Source organism: Macrobrachium nipponense, chromosome 4 (genome assembly GCF_015104395.2).
Source record: "Macrobrachium nipponense isolate FS-2020 chromosome 4, ASM1510439v2, whole genome shotgun sequence".
Classification (NCBI taxonomy): Eukaryota; Metazoa; Arthropoda; class Malacostraca; order Decapoda; family Palaemonidae; genus Macrobrachium; species Macrobrachium nipponense.
Genome location: NC_061100.1, coordinates 13,825,318 through 13,840,761, shown reverse-complemented (window position 1 = coordinate 13,840,761; position 15,444 = coordinate 13,825,318). Strand labels below are relative to the sequence as shown.

The 15,444-nt window shown below is 42.2% G+C and overlaps 1 protein-coding gene across 1 annotated transcript in view; it reads right to left on the bottom strand.

Moving 5' to 3' along the window:
* The window catches only part of LOC135210722 (mitogen-activated protein kinase kinase kinase kinase 3-like), a 365,691-nt gene that overhangs the window by 243,148 nt on the left and 107,099 nt on the right, over positions 1-15,444 (bottom strand). The window contains 2 exon segments of the mRNA XM_064243517.1: positions 9,089-9,217; positions 10,523-10,626. Of these exon segments, the coding sequence (XP_064099587.1) occupies positions 9,089-9,217; positions 10,523-10,626 (233 nt within the window).

The window sequence follows — 15,444 nt, the reverse complement described above, 5'->3', positions numbered from 1 at the left end:
GTGAGTCCCCCCTTGCTTCCTGATGTAAGCCAGGGCCGTGGTGTTGTCCGAGTTGATCTGAACTGTTTGAAGCTAGGACGTGGGGCTCGAAAGCTTTCAAAGCTAGCCAAACCGCCATCAGCTCCTTCTTGTTGATGTGCCAGGTCACCTGTTCCTTGTTCCAGGTGCCTGACACTTCTTGAGCCGAGCGTCGCTCCCCAACCTGTTTCCGAAGGCGTCGAATCAAACACTTGGTTGGGGTTCGGGAAGTGAAGGGACATCCCTTCTGCAAACTTGAGAGGGTTGGCCCACCAAGAGAGGTCCTTCTTGATTTCCTTTGAAATCTCGAAGGAGAACTCTAGGTTTTGTGAACGACACCTCCAGTTTCGATGGAGAAAGAACTGGAGAGGTCTGAGGTGCAACCTTCCTAGAGAAAGGAATTGCTCCAAACGAGGAGAGTGTCCCCAACAAACTCATCCACTCCCTCGCTGTGCATACTTCTTTCTCTAGGAAGGCTTTGACTTTCTCTGACCCTCGGGGGCTATCCGTTCTGGAGACAGAAAAGCCCGAAAATCCAGAGAAGCCATCCGAATCCCCAGATAGATACGATCTTGACTGGGGATCAACTGAGACTTTTGAAAGTTCTCCAAAAGTCCCAGAGAACTTGCCATGAAAAGGGTCTTTTGTAGGTCCTCCAAACATCTTTCCTGAGACTTGGCTCTGATCAGCCAGTCGTCCAAGTAAAGGGACACTCTGACTCCCTCCAAATGTAGCCATCTTGCTACATTTTTCATTAGGCCTGTAAAGACCTGAGGGGCTGTTGAAAGGCCGAAGCACAAGGCCCTGAACTGGAATATCCTTCCTCCCATCATGAACCTGAAGGTATTTGCCTTGACGAAGGATGGATAGGCACATGGAAGTAAGCGTCCTGAAGATCTAGGGACCACCATCCAGTCCCCTGGCCGAAGGGCCGCCAACACTGAGGATGTCGTCTCCATGGCGAACTTCTCTTTTCTACACAAAGAAATTCAGGGCGCTTAACATCCAGAAACCGGTCTCCATCCTCCTGAGGCTTTTGGAACTAGAAAAAGGCGGTTGTAAAAGCCCGCTGAGCAAGGGTCGCTCACTAGCTCTATAGCCTCTTTCTCGAACATTTGTTCCACTGCTTGTGTTAAAGCAAGGCTCATGATGGGATCCCTGTACCTGGCCACCAACTCCCTCGGAGTCGTTGTCAACGGTGGTCTTTCCGTAAAAGGAATCAGATATCCTTTCCTTATTATAGAGAGGGACCAGTTGTCCGCTCCTCTCTTTGTCCAGGCTTCCGAGAATCTTAGAAGTCTGGCACCTACTGGTGTTTGGAGGACTACTTCCTACTTCTTAGCTCTGACAGAGCGTGAGAAGGATCTACCATCTCTTGAAAGTTCTATTACCTCTCGAGGTAGAGGGCTCTAGAAGGGGGGCCCCCTCGAAAGGGCTCCTGTCTAGCTGGAGTCTCCTTCTTAGTCTTCGTCTGGAAGGAGGTCTTAGGCTTCCGTGCCGACTGTGCGAGCATGTCCTGAGTCGCCTTCGCAGAGATAGATCCTGAGATGTCCTGGATTATCTTTCTTTTGGAAAAAGCAGAGGCGAGAGCTGCGAATACAGGAGAGAGGCTCTTTGGGCATGCGAAACAGACTTCGTCAGAAAAGAGCAGAAGACTGATCTCTTCTTAAGGATCCCTGCTCCAAAGAGGGAGGCTATTTCGCTCGATCCATCTCTAACTGCTCAATGCACGTTAGAACACTGTTTAGATCTTCTGGCGAAATAGCATCCGGGTTCTGAGTCTTCTTAGCCAAGACCCCCAAAGACCAGTCAAGGAAGTTGAAGACTTCCAAGACTCTAAACATTCCCTTCAGCAGGTGGTCAAGCTCGTCATAGCCCAGGTCGATTTTAGCCGACAAAGAGCCGAGCGTCGTGCTGCATCCACCAGAGAAGAGAAAGTCCGCATCCGCCGATGAAGGAAGACGCCCAGACCTAAGGGTTCTCCAGACTCGTACCAAAATCCGAGTCTGCCCGTAAGCTTGGAGGAGGGAAAGAAAACACAGTTTTCCCTTTCTCTTCCTTAGAAAGCAGCCAATCACCAACACCTCTCAAAGCCTTCTTCATTGAGATGGTTGGCTTCATCCTCACACAAGAGGGAAACTTTCGTCTTCTTCGAAGTCGAGAATAAAGAGAGAGGAGACGGAGGAGCGACGGGAGTAAGGGAGTCTCCAAACTCTTGAAGAAGTAGATCTGTAAGGATCTTGTAGGACGAAACTGACGAGTCCTTCACCAAATCCTCTTCTGAAGGTTCAACTTCATCCACTGAAGAACCCTCCGCTTCTTTACGAGTGCAGTTAGCCTTCTCTAAAGAAATGCGCCTGTCCAGAGAGTGTCTAGTAGTAGACTGGCGCCTATCAGGGGAAGCCAAAGTTTCTGGAGAGCTCCTCTCGAATGAGTCCTTCCTACTCTGATGAGTGCTTGCTCTTTGCTCCTTAATCCTACTCCTAGAATTCCGGGCTTCCAAGGAGAGGAGAGCCTACTATGCTCAAGGCGCTTCTCAGGCTCCATGCGCCTGTTCAAAGGAGAGCGGCTGCCAGGCGAGCTGCGCCTACCATGAGGCGAACGCCTACTAGGCTCTTGGCGCCTACTTACAGGAGAGCGAAGGTCTGGAGAAGGTCGCTTACTAGGAGAGGACCGGAGTCTACCATGCTCCACAAACTTCGCACCCGACTTGTGTGTCTCTTCAAAAGGTAGTCTCCCAGAAGAGACATATCTTTCAGGCTCTACGCGCCTGTCCTGAATCGAGCGGCTAAAAGTAGAGCCGCGCTTATCAGGAGAAAAGCGCCTATCAGGAGAAAAGCGCCTATCCTCCGCACCACGCTTGGGAGCGGGAGAGTGCGTCTACTTGGGGAGTAGCGCCTACTAGGCTCAAGGCGCCTAACATAAGGCGAGATCCTGTCTCTAGACGAATCCATCAAAGAGTAGGCTCTCTTATCCGGGGAATGAAGGATCTTCGTAAAAGAGCGCGAGGACGAGGCTGTACGCCTGTCTTTAGACGAACGCCTACTAGTCGCTAGATCCCTTCCTACTGGAGAGATGTAGTCACCAGGAGAAAGCTTCTTGGGCGATTGATGCCTGGAAGACGACAAGCGCCTGCTGAGGGAAGAGCGCCTCCTTCCATCCGCTGATAAAGGAGAGAGAACCGACTCTGACTGAGACGGTAAGACAGGTGAAGGAATCCTAGACTTCTTGACAGGGAGAGAGACGTCTTTCCGACGCGTTCCTCCTGCCAAGGAGCCCGCCAGTGCCGAAATCTGCGCTTGCAGTCCCCGCAAGAATTTCGAGCTGGAGATCTTAGTAAAATCCTCCACCGGAGAAGAGGCTCGAAGCCTACTATGAGGCGAGAACTCCTGCTCCCTCCTGGTTTCTTGATCTCTACTTCCGGCTCTTCTGGAAAAACTTCCGGGCTGGAAGGAAAGGAGCCAGGCGCCTTCCAGGCTCTCTTCAGCGGTCGTGAAGAATCCGAGGCGCTCCATCCTCTTCTAGGTGAAGGTGAGGAAGACGAAGAGAAGCATTGGCGCAATACCTCCTTCTTCGCGCGAACAAGGGCAGCCTGGGTACGAGCATCAGGATCTACCGAGGGGACGCCTGATCGGTGGGAGTTCTCCCTAACCTTCCTGCGGCTTTTTGACTTTTCCTCCTCCACTGGGACTGGGAGTCTGGAAGAGGTCTAGGCCTGGAAGCATTAAGGAGCCGATCAGACGCACCCTCCACTGCACTGGGGTCACTGCACAATTCACCTTCACTACTCTTACCTTGCAACGAACGGATCTTCTTTTCCATGCTAAGGATCGTGGCCTCTCATGGTTGCCACTTCCGTAGTCGTATCCTTAGGTTCGATGCAGGGCGCAGGAGCTGAAACTGGAGAAGGTTCTAATGCTACAACAGGATTTTCTTCTAACTCGCTAATACGAGACTTACTAGAACTCCTAGAAGAAGCCTTTCTCACCCTGTCTTTCTCTAACTTCCTCAAGTAGGAAGAAAGAGCCTTCCATTCACCCTCATCCAACTTCTCACACTCATTACACGGGTTATCAAAAGAACATTCTTTACCTCTACATTTAAAGCAAACTGTGTGAGGATCTACCGTAGCTTTCGGTAGTCTCACCTTGCATTCATCCATAGCGCACACTCTAAACATAGAAGATTTCTTAACCTCTAACTCAGACATCTCGAAATCAAAGAAAAATCCAAATCAATATCCAAAAACAATCCACAAATGCGTATGCCAAGCCAACAAGATCAGGTACTTCACCGAAAGTCAGTCCAAATAAATCCACGGCAACGAGAAATGAATAAAGCTGTCAGGAGGTAACAACCACAGGTGTAGTCGTCACCGGCGACAGAAAAATTCTGGCTGGAAAGGGAGATTGGTTCTTACATCCGCCACCCAGCGGCGGGTAAGGTAGATCACCTGACCTACCTGTCGCGTGTGCCGCGAGTTTTGAATTCTGTTGTGACGTCAGAGACGTATAGCTAAGTATATATCTGACAGGAAAGTTCATGTACAAAACAAAAGCTTCAAGTATTTTTAAGACGTTGAAGGAGCGTGCTGGAGTAGATTATACTCAAGAATTTTCAGCAAGTACAGATTGGTTCAAACGATTTAAGAAAAATTTCAATTGCATAATGTCCGAATCACTGGGGAAGCAGCAAGTGCTGATGAGGAAGGTGCAAAAAAGTTCATTGAAAGTTTGGATGTAGTCACTGTAGAAGCCTATTTACCAGAACAAATTTTTAATGTTGATGAGGGTGGATTATTCTGGAAACGAATGCCGGAACGCTCCTACATTTACCAAGAGGAGAAATCCATGCCTGGATTTAAGGCATCTAAAGATAGGCTGACTTTGTTGCTAGGCGGTAACATCGCCGGGTTTAAGCTGAAGCCATTTTTTATTTATCATTCCAAAAACCCGCGAGCTTTTAAAATGTGAACAGGCATACGCTACTAGTCTACTATCGTTCCAACAAAAAGGCATGGATGACTCAAGCACTGTTCGAAGACTGGTTCGTAAACTGCTTTATTCCCCATGTTCGTGAATATTGTTTCAAAAACACTATACCATTCAAGGTGTTATTACTTTTGGACAACGCACCCGGGCATCCACCTCATCTAGCCATCTCCATCCCAACGTGAAAGTGATATTTTTACCACCCAATACAACTCCCCTCATTCAACCTATGGACCAAGGAGCTATTGCTACTTTAAAGGCAAATTATCTAAAAACCGCCTTTTCCCAAGCTATATCTGCTACAGATGATGATCCTGACTTATCTTTATGCGATTTTTGGAAAAAATACGATATTCTTAAATGCATCAAGAACATCTCTGCGGCATGGGAAGCTGTGACAAAGAAATGCATGAACGGTATTTGGAAGAATTGCACTAAACGCTATGTGAATACTTTTGATGGGTTTGATAATGAGAATGAACTAATAATGATTAGTGAAAAAATTGTGAAATTAGCCAAAGGTCTATTGTTAGAATGTGAAATGGAAGAAATCAAGGAATTGCTTGACAAAGTCGGAAGAACTAACAACTGAAGATCTGATTGTGCTGGAAGAGGAAAAAGTTGCAAAAGAAAGGAGAGAAGCAGCAGCAGAAAAGGCGGATGGGGAGGAGGAGCCACAAAGAATGTTCACGACCAAAGGCTTAGCAGAAGGTTTATCACAGTCAAATAAACTTCTAGCTCATTTTGAAGGAATGGATCCAAATATTGAAAGATTTTCAAGAATTGAACGCATGGTTCTTGATGCTTTTCGGCCATACCGGGAAATTTATGAAGAGAAAAAAAAAACGGACCATTCAAACAAAACTAAGCATGTTTATGTTTAAACCAACATCTCGGTCTACCCCTGCCCCCTCTACCGATACTACCACGGATGACCCCGACGATCCCCAGCCATCCCACCAGCAGACAGTAATTTTTTTTTTTTTTTTTTTATTTCAAATGTTTCGTAAATTTTTTTTTTTTGTATGTTCATGTTTTTGCTGTACTGTAAATCAATTCTATCTATGCATTACTGTAGTTTGCCTGAAATTTATAAAGAAAAAATAATTTACTGTAAAATAAAACTTTGTGTATTACTACGTACATAGACGTGTTGGCAACAGTACAAATGGTCGCTAGAGAAAACAGCAGACGATGTTTTGTTTTATGTTTTCAGATATAACATTTTGTTCAAAAATGGTAAAAGATTCGTATTTTTGTAATTCATTTTGTATTTCTATGTTTTGCAAATAAATCTAATGTAATAACAAATTATGTATTTAATCCAAACCTATAAATAAATAAAAGTAAATAATACGTGTAGCCGACTGTCAATGCAAATGGCGGATAAGAAAATGTAAACAGACCAAACAGATGGTTTTTATGCCTACAATAAAAATGTTAAATACAGTAATAAAAGTAAGTATTAATCAAGGAGTTCAAGCATGATAAGATTTCATATGCTAAACGTAATAATAGGTACTATACATGCACATTCTTGGGATGATATAAAATGTACATGTAGGCTAGTCAGTTGTCAATGAAAATGTAAATGAAAAAAATACGTACATGTACATGTATGTGTGTTTGAATATGGTAAAAAGGCTACGATTCTATTTTTTCAATATGCTAAAAGAAAGACAGTATACAGTGCATACTTTGGATATAATATATGATGGATAATATACGGTAGGTACAGAATACATGTACATAGGCTATGTGGTTCGTAGGTAAAGAATACATGTACATAGGCTATGTGGTTCGTCGACTTATGACGAGATTAACTTACGACAGCTCTGTCATTGGTTGGTACATAATTTTGCAACATGACTTTGAAATGATATTAGGGTGCTCTGGGATGAAATTTTTAGGTATAATTTTGTGTCAACTGTCAAGTTTGGCGATGAACTGTTAAAATAGGAATTTATAGGCATTTTAGGGGTCTATTATATAGCTTACTTAGTAACAGTATGGGTGTATTTTTATTTGAAATTATATTAAATTGTTTTAGTAAGATAATTAAAGGTATATTTTTGTTTGAACTATCAATTAAGCAGTGAAATGTTAAAATACCACTTATAAGCATTTGAGTTTCAGGAGTACTGGGTATATGACTGTTATAAGCATTTTTAATGGGGATTTTAGCATTTCCGCAGCAGGTTCTGGAACCTATTCCAGCATAAAAGCGGGGGAGCACTGTACCCCTCGGAAAATGCATAAAACTGCCTATTTTTATGTTTTTGTGACTAAATATTTGTTATGATAAATATAGAAACAAAAATAACATGAAAATACAATAATCAGTTAATTTTTTTCAATGAAAAAGTCCTCAAATTATTGATTTTTTTGTGATTTATTGCAAAAATATCTCGGAAAAATTGGCAAATAACTGAATATGTGATTACCAAATCACAAATAAGCAGGGGTTTACTATATTAATACGTACACATTCTCAGGATGAGTCACGTACATGGACGAGTGACGAGTCAAGTACATGGCCGTGCGACAACACACGAATACAGTCTTGAGACAGAGGACGCTGAAGCGAACGTCCCAAAGGTGACTGATCCCTAAGGTTCCGGTCTTTGGAAGGTGAACGAGAAACATGTCAGCAGACCCAAGTCGCCTCATGTTCTCGACCATCAACCAAAACATGTTTGCAGAGAGAAGAATCTTTGGAAGATGGAGGAGGCACCGTTGTAGCAGACACCTTCAACCTCTTGATCAGAGCCTTATCATCTTTACGACGGACTAGAACAGGTACAGGAAACGAAGATGGTTGAGATGGAGGGCAGCTAACACTTCCATGGTAACACATGCACACGGAAGGGAGAGAGACATTCATGTAGAGAAGTCAGCGAAGAACTCCTCTCACTCGCAGAGGACGACACCACAAAGTCCATAATTCTCCAACATTTGATTCTAGGGCAATGAGGAGGAGGAGGAGGAGATGGAGGAGAGAGCTATCTCCCTCTACATCTCTTGCTAGGAGGAGAGGAAGAATCACTCCTACGACTCTTCTTGCCAGAGGGAGCAGAACCTCTCTTGAAAAACAGTCCAGGCTCTCGACCATAGCTTAAAACACTGTCTTTGATGGCTCAGCGAGAGGTTTTGATGACGTCGTAGGTGAAGCTGGAGATGACATCACAACAACTGGCAGTAGAGATGCCACCGCAACTGACTTCATAGGCTGAGAGGATGCTGGAAGCGAGGTCACAACATCTCGAATGGCAGCGCTGGTCGATGGCCTCACTGGCGGAGCGATAAAGGGTCCCCCCTGTAGCCAAACAATAACACCATTCTCTCCTTGCATGACTTATCCTGCTCGAAGCTTTGAAATATACGTTCCTGTGGAGCACTAAACATCAAGTGCTTACAGCACTTGATGTTTAGTGCTCCACTAAACATCAAGTGCTGTAAGCACTTGATGTTTAGTGGAGCACGGCAGAAAATGGAATAAGGTGATTAACTAAGTCATTCCTAATATTGTCGTTAGGGGTAGGCACTGTATACCTACACCAAGCAATCAAAGCACTACCTGTGAAATTTGAATTGAGGCTGCTGTTATTTGGAAATTATAGCTATGTAATTACTGGGTAAGTCACTTATACAAAAATGGGCAATAAGAAAGAAAGAGGACCAGAAGCTGGAGCAAACAGAAATAAGGATACTGATATAGACTCTGGGGATCTCACTGCTTGAGGCTGAAAAATGAAATTAGAAGTGCAAGGTGGTAAAGATTACTGATATCATAAGAGGATCAAGACTGAGATGGCATGGGAATTTGGTATGGTTGGGTAAAAATGGAGCAAAGAAGGGGCTTGAGTGGAATCTTTTAGAAGTAGAAGGTCAAGAGGAAGGCAGAAGATTAGATGGCATAATAAAATAGAGGATGATTTGGAGAAGGATTTAACACAGAGGCTTCCAATAGAAATAGTTAGAGAGGACACATTAAGGCAACCAACCCTTTGCTTACAGAAAGTGGTGAAGATCACAAGAGAGGATACCTCATCATGGTCAAGAGAGGAATGAGAACTTACCTCTGGGGCCATCCAATATGGAGTTCCAATAAACGATTTCCTTTTGCTTATAGTTGCAGTGATTTGAGCTGAAACACCGAAGTCTGCAAGCTTAACATCTCCATTTTCTGTTAACAAGATGTTAGCACCCTGAAAGGTAATGTTTTGTTATAATAGGTTATATCCAATGCATGGTGTGTTATGTAATAACTTTCAGATAAAATACCACAAAATCATTACATTAAATAAATGTGAATAAAAATATGCCCTGTGCAAGAAAGACAGCAAGAGGAGCAAGGATGCTCAGTAAGTGTGTAGCATACCTTCACACAAAGCAGGCTAGCCTACAGGCCAGGCTTAAAATTGATTTTATATAAAAAGACATGAAAGTACACAACTTTTCTTTTAACTAAACTAATCAAAATCTTATTCCCATATAAGCTTTTAAATACTTTCTTATATTTCAGCTGCAATATTTTCTTTAGTACTAACAAACCCTCGGTCTTAACAATAGGATAATCTTCTAGTGCCAGCTGGAAACCAGTTAAAAACAATAAAAGATTGTAAGACAAGGAATCTGTGGCATCTGGCAACTCATGTGTATATGATGTGTATGTTGGTCGCTGACCAGGCTTGGAACCTCGTGATGCACCAGTCTTTCATTTAAGCACCCATATATTCACTGTTACAGTCTGATTCATTGGAGGCATAGGAGAGGAGGAATGTTATAATATTTTCTCCTGTAAATTGCAGTACTAATACAATTATCAAAAAGAGGATTTTTCCTGGTGTTCTAGTTGCATGTTTTGTCCAAGTTTTTTTCTCCCATACTGAAGTCATATTATTTCATTGACATTAAATGCTTTATAGTAAAAATGAGAAACATATCCATTTTGAAATTAAGGTGGATGGTCTGGGGGTTTTGTATACTCTAGGATTTTGTATCAAATAAACCCGTTTTATTAACTTTTATTTGAAGCTAATGCTATGCATATTTGAATAAACACAGTAACTTCAGGTTCTGATTAATGTTACTAACCTCTTACACCTTTCTATCAACTAGTTACTTACTGTGAAGCAGCATGTTTTTCAAACTGATGTTAGTTATCATGGGCTGCAGAATCAAGAAACTTTTTACATTACCTGCTTCTGCAATTTTTTCTGGGCCAAGCCAAAAATCTATTAATCCTAGGAAGTCCACCATTCTTTATCAATATTTGGCTCCTATTCTCTCGTATACTGTAATTCTGGATGACTTGCTCAATTTGGCCTATTCATCCAGAAGTGACTATTCAACCAAGTGTGTTTTAATCAACTTTGCACTGGAGTACCACTCTTCATTGCACATATAGTACATAGTTTTGTTCAGGTCTTGTATATCAACATGTTCAATTGTTTGTACCAAACTTGACAATAGTTACAAAACATATTTGAAAAAATAAAATATTTCTTTACCTTAATATCCCGATGCATTTTTCCCATTCGATGAAGATACTCAAGACCACGCAGTGTTTCACGGCACATATAACCAATATGGCGTTCTTGAAGAGGTCCAGTTACTGAAATTTAAGACCAAAAATTAATACCTCCAGTTACTGAAATTTCAGATAAAAAATTAATACCAAAGAAAAGAAATATTAGAAAGTAACATATGAATAATTTTCTTTTAAAAACAAAACGGAACAAAATAAAAATTATAAAACGACATTTTCACAATAAAATTAGGTTTTATATAAATATTTATCATGTAATTATATAGCTATAAGATTCACTCGTTGGCAGTTAGAATTTTGGAAATTCACAGTAGCACTAGTTTGTTTGGCTAGACAACTGATCACACCCACTTTTGGGGTAAGAGAGGAACCAGCTCTGCTTGGAGTTTCACTGTTTCTGACCTGTCCATGCGAGGGGAGGAGGGAGGGCTTTGATCATGTCATTACTTGGTAAGTATATATAAAACTTAATTTTATTATAAAAATGTCATTATGTACGTATATGCAACTTACCTAGTAATTACATACATAGCTGAATCCCACATTGCAAGAGGTGGGATGCATGGACATATCTGCTCTAACGCATTAATAATTATAATGAAATCAAAATAGAAATACAGTGGTACCTCGACATACGAAAGGCTCAACTTACGAAAAACTCGAGATATGAAAGCAAATACGAAGATTTTTTTGGCTCTACATACGAAAATAGTTCAGTTACCAAGGTTGTTTGCTGTAAAGTCCCGAGATTCACCCAGACCACCGAGAACAATTTTAAAACTCGCGCGCCGCCAACTGAGTAAACTCACCACCATCCTCCCGCTCTCCCATTGGTTCCTGATGCTAGTCACCCCATAAGATCCTGCTCTCCTACTGGTCAGAATCTACCCCTTGTGCTTTATGTATTCTATTGGTAAAAAGATGCTGTAAATTGAAAAACTTATTCATGCAATACATTTAATAAAAAAAAAAAACATTAGGTAAAGATAGAATAAAGAATAGAAATGAATGGTTATTATGCTGTTTGGTAGTTTCAGTAGTTGAAGAGAGATAATGAAAATTTGATTACAGTACGTACTGTGTGCTAGGTGAAAGTGGTTGCTTGGCGATCATTCGGTACTCGTAAGTGCTGAACGTAAGCAGAAGTTTGGAAGTTTTTTTTTGTTTGATTGTTTATCATAGTTAATGGTTACTTAATAATTATTTGAAATGAGTACATGCAATACATTTAATAAAAAAAAAATTGTGAATTAGAAATCATAAAACTAAAATAAATCAGACTGCTATCATCGAAGCCAACAAAAATGATATTGTTATGATACAATAAAGTTTCATACATACTTACCTGGCAGATATATACATAGCTAAGACTCCGTCGTCCCCGACAGAAATTCAAATTTCGCGGCACACGCTGCAGGTAGGTCAGGTGATCTACCGCCCTGCCCTGGGTGGCAGGACTAGGAACCATTCCCGTTTTCTATCATATTTTCTCTCTTCCACCTGTCTCCTGCGGGGAGGCTGGGTGGGCCATTAATCGTATATATCTGCCAGGTAAGTATGTATGAAACTTTATTGTATCATAACAATATCATTTTCATACAATCAACTTACCTGTCAGATATATACATAGCTGATTGACACCCTTTGGTGGAGGGTAAGAGACAGCTAACATGGAATAGACAGGTAAACAACATATGTTGTAGGTATAAATAAACCTTGGTTCCTATCTGATAGGTGGTAGACTTCATATGGCTGTTTTGCCAATGGAGTCTGCATCACCTCAAGAAACTTTAGCGAGATATGTGATCTGTGGCCAAGAGTTTCTTGTGGGTCTGCCGATGGGGGGGGGTCTTATCCACTTACTCGGCAGAGCCTAAAAGGTACTTGTCAATGGGTGCTAATCCACTTATATGACAATACACCTATGCCTATTGGCATAACTAAGGAGCGCAACACCGATCCCGATCACCTGATCCTAACACGAGGGTTCGCGCTCAAATTGAAAAGAGTTATTCCCACACTCCTTTCAAAAACCCCAATAATTTCACTAAGTTAAATAACTTTAACTCAAAGTTAAGGATCAGTGTCGGCTCCTTATCCCAGTAAAGTATCCGCAGAAACGTATAAACCAAAAGAGAAGGATCTCTCGTAGGTTAACTTGACATCCTTTGTGTAATGAGAAGTCAACACAGAGTTTGCCTCTACCGTACACACAGCTAATATGTCTTATATGACATATTGTTATGTAAAGAACAAGAATTTGCAAAAGCGCGCACTTCCTGCGCTTTTAATTCTCAGCTGTTTGAAGGAATCAAGTCACTATGAAGTGCTTAGGAGATCTCCATGTTTCAAAGAAGACCAGGGCTTTCTTGAAATGGATCTCTCCCGTCTGAAGCCTGAAGCCTGGCAGGAACCTCGCGCCTGGCTGGTGCTTCGCTCTTGGTTGGAGCCTAGCGCTTGTCTGGTACCTCTCACTTGACTGGCGCCTCTCAGCTGGTTGACGCCTCGCGCCTTAGCTGGAGATTCGCACCTGTCTGGAGCCTCGCGCCTGGCTGATGCTTTGCGTCTGGCTGGCGCCTCACGCCTCGCTGGCACCTCGCGCCTGGCTTGAGCTTCGCACCTAGCTGGCGCCACACGCCTGGTTGGCTCCTCGCACTTGGCTGGCACCTCGCACCTGGCTGGTGCCTTGCACCTGTTGGCGTTTCGAGTTTGCCTGATGTCTGGCTGACTCCTCGCTCCTGGTTCCAGGTTGGCTCTTTTTTAGCATCTGGAGCCTGTCTGGATCCCTCCCACTTGCTTGAGCTTCTAGCTTGGTAGAGTCTCGAGGTTGCCTGGCGATGTACACATCGGACATTCTTATTTGTCCGATTTGTTCGCCTCTAGCGCATATGCGCCAGGTTGGAGGCCCACTCTGTCTCTTCATCAGACAATGACATTACGGAACTTGGCGTCTGGCTTGCGTTACCTTGTCTGAAAGTCCTGAAGAATCACAATGGTTCATCAGGACAGGAGAAGAACGGAAGAAATTCTTCCACTCTGAGCTTTAGGTCTCTCCAGCAATGGGAGGTGATTGTATCCAGCTACATCTAGTAGACGATAGGAATCTAACAGTGCGAGAGATAAGAGTCTTTATCCGATGAGGATCCTTCGTGATTATTTCCTTTGCTAACGAGATCTCTTCAGAAATGATGATGAGGTTTCTCGTTGCCGAATCTTCCCTATCCTTGCTCTAAGGAAGGGAAGGAGCCTGGAAGCCGAAGGTAACTCCGAGCTGAAATTGGGAGGACCCCTGATTTCTAGCTCTAATGTATCTCTCTCAATGTCTTCTGGGATCTATTTCGAGTCCTCCTCGTATTCAAAAGACTCTGTAGGAAAAATGTTTTAACCATTTCTTCTTTTGTAGAAGAAAACATAAGTATCCTGTCTGGACAACGAAACTTCTCTCCGAAATCGTTGAGTCAGGAATAGAGGGTTAAATTTATTTTAACAGACATATGCTGGTAAAAAATCGTTGCCAAGTCTCCACTGAATAAGATGCGAGATTCCAATGCTCCAAAACTTCAATATTTTCTTGGCAGTATAGGGCCAAGAGAAAACCAAGAATTCTCCTAAAATTTTTATGAGGAGCAGTTCCATCTAGTCAGAACACGGAATCTGAGGCCCAAAATAGGATCCCATTCTAAGTAAAAGATCTCCTACCTTTATCGTATAGAGGTATTGTATAAGATCCCGAAGATCTTAATTCTCTGCTATCTCTAATACTCTTTGTCGAGACAGAGTATATCATTTTACTGAATTCATCGAAAGCAGAAAATACAAAGGTGATACTTCCCCCTGAAAGGGAAGAAAACCACTATGTGGTTCACAGAGGTATCGGAAGAGGACAGTTTCCCCCTTCCATTTAGCCCGATCTTCAGCCACTCTATGTCTTTAGCCTGTTTGAAGGAATTATCAAGCTTCTCTTTGAAATCCCTCTCATTCATGTTTACTTCTGGTCAGTCTGCACGCAGACAGACTCAGATTGGATAGGTTTTTCAGGTCCATTATTTATAATAGATTCCGATAAAATCTCTAATCTCTTAGAAAAACCCTTCCAACCCATGCTGAGAGAATAACGTGGCCTCTGTGAATCCAACCTCTCTATGGCCAAAATGAGGCATTCATCTTCTTCCTTTGACGCCCATTTATCTTAATATCTGTTAAGAATATATATAACTAGGGGAAAAAAGACTAAAGTTTATTCCCCTTAACAGTAAAGATGGCGTATTGTTACCTTTTGTTCGAGAATAAGGCAGCAGTTTGTAGGAAGAAAGTCCTTATTACACTTTGCGAAGAGATCTATAAAGAAGGTTCTCTCAGACTTCACAACTCTTCCAATAAATGTTATACTGATGTTTAACAGTTATCGTTGATCGAGAAGAAGTGCAAACTGATACCACGAACCTCTTGATATCGTTTCGTTCTATGTTCTTGTCTCAATAGCTTCTATTTATAAACGGGAACAGTGGAGTAAAAAGAGAAATTCTCGATGTTCTTAGAGATAAGATAGAGATTGATGGACTTATAGGTTAATAAATCGCTAAATCGAGAAAAGATCCTGTTAGGTGAATCTTACGCTTCTGGCGCTTCTAGCTTGCGCCGGGAGCTATTAAAACGTATTATAGTCCATCCAGGGACATCCTTCTGACACGAAAAGGATGTTTCCCATCGAACTCATCCATCTTCTCCTGAGCAAAATTCGATTCTAAAAAGATTATGCCGACTTCATGTGTTTCTAAAAAGCATGAGATAATTATCTCATATCGTGCTCTGCCGTATAAGAATCCATTATAAAGCTGCACATTTCACGTAAACATCATTAATCTAGGAAACCTATGTAAGGAT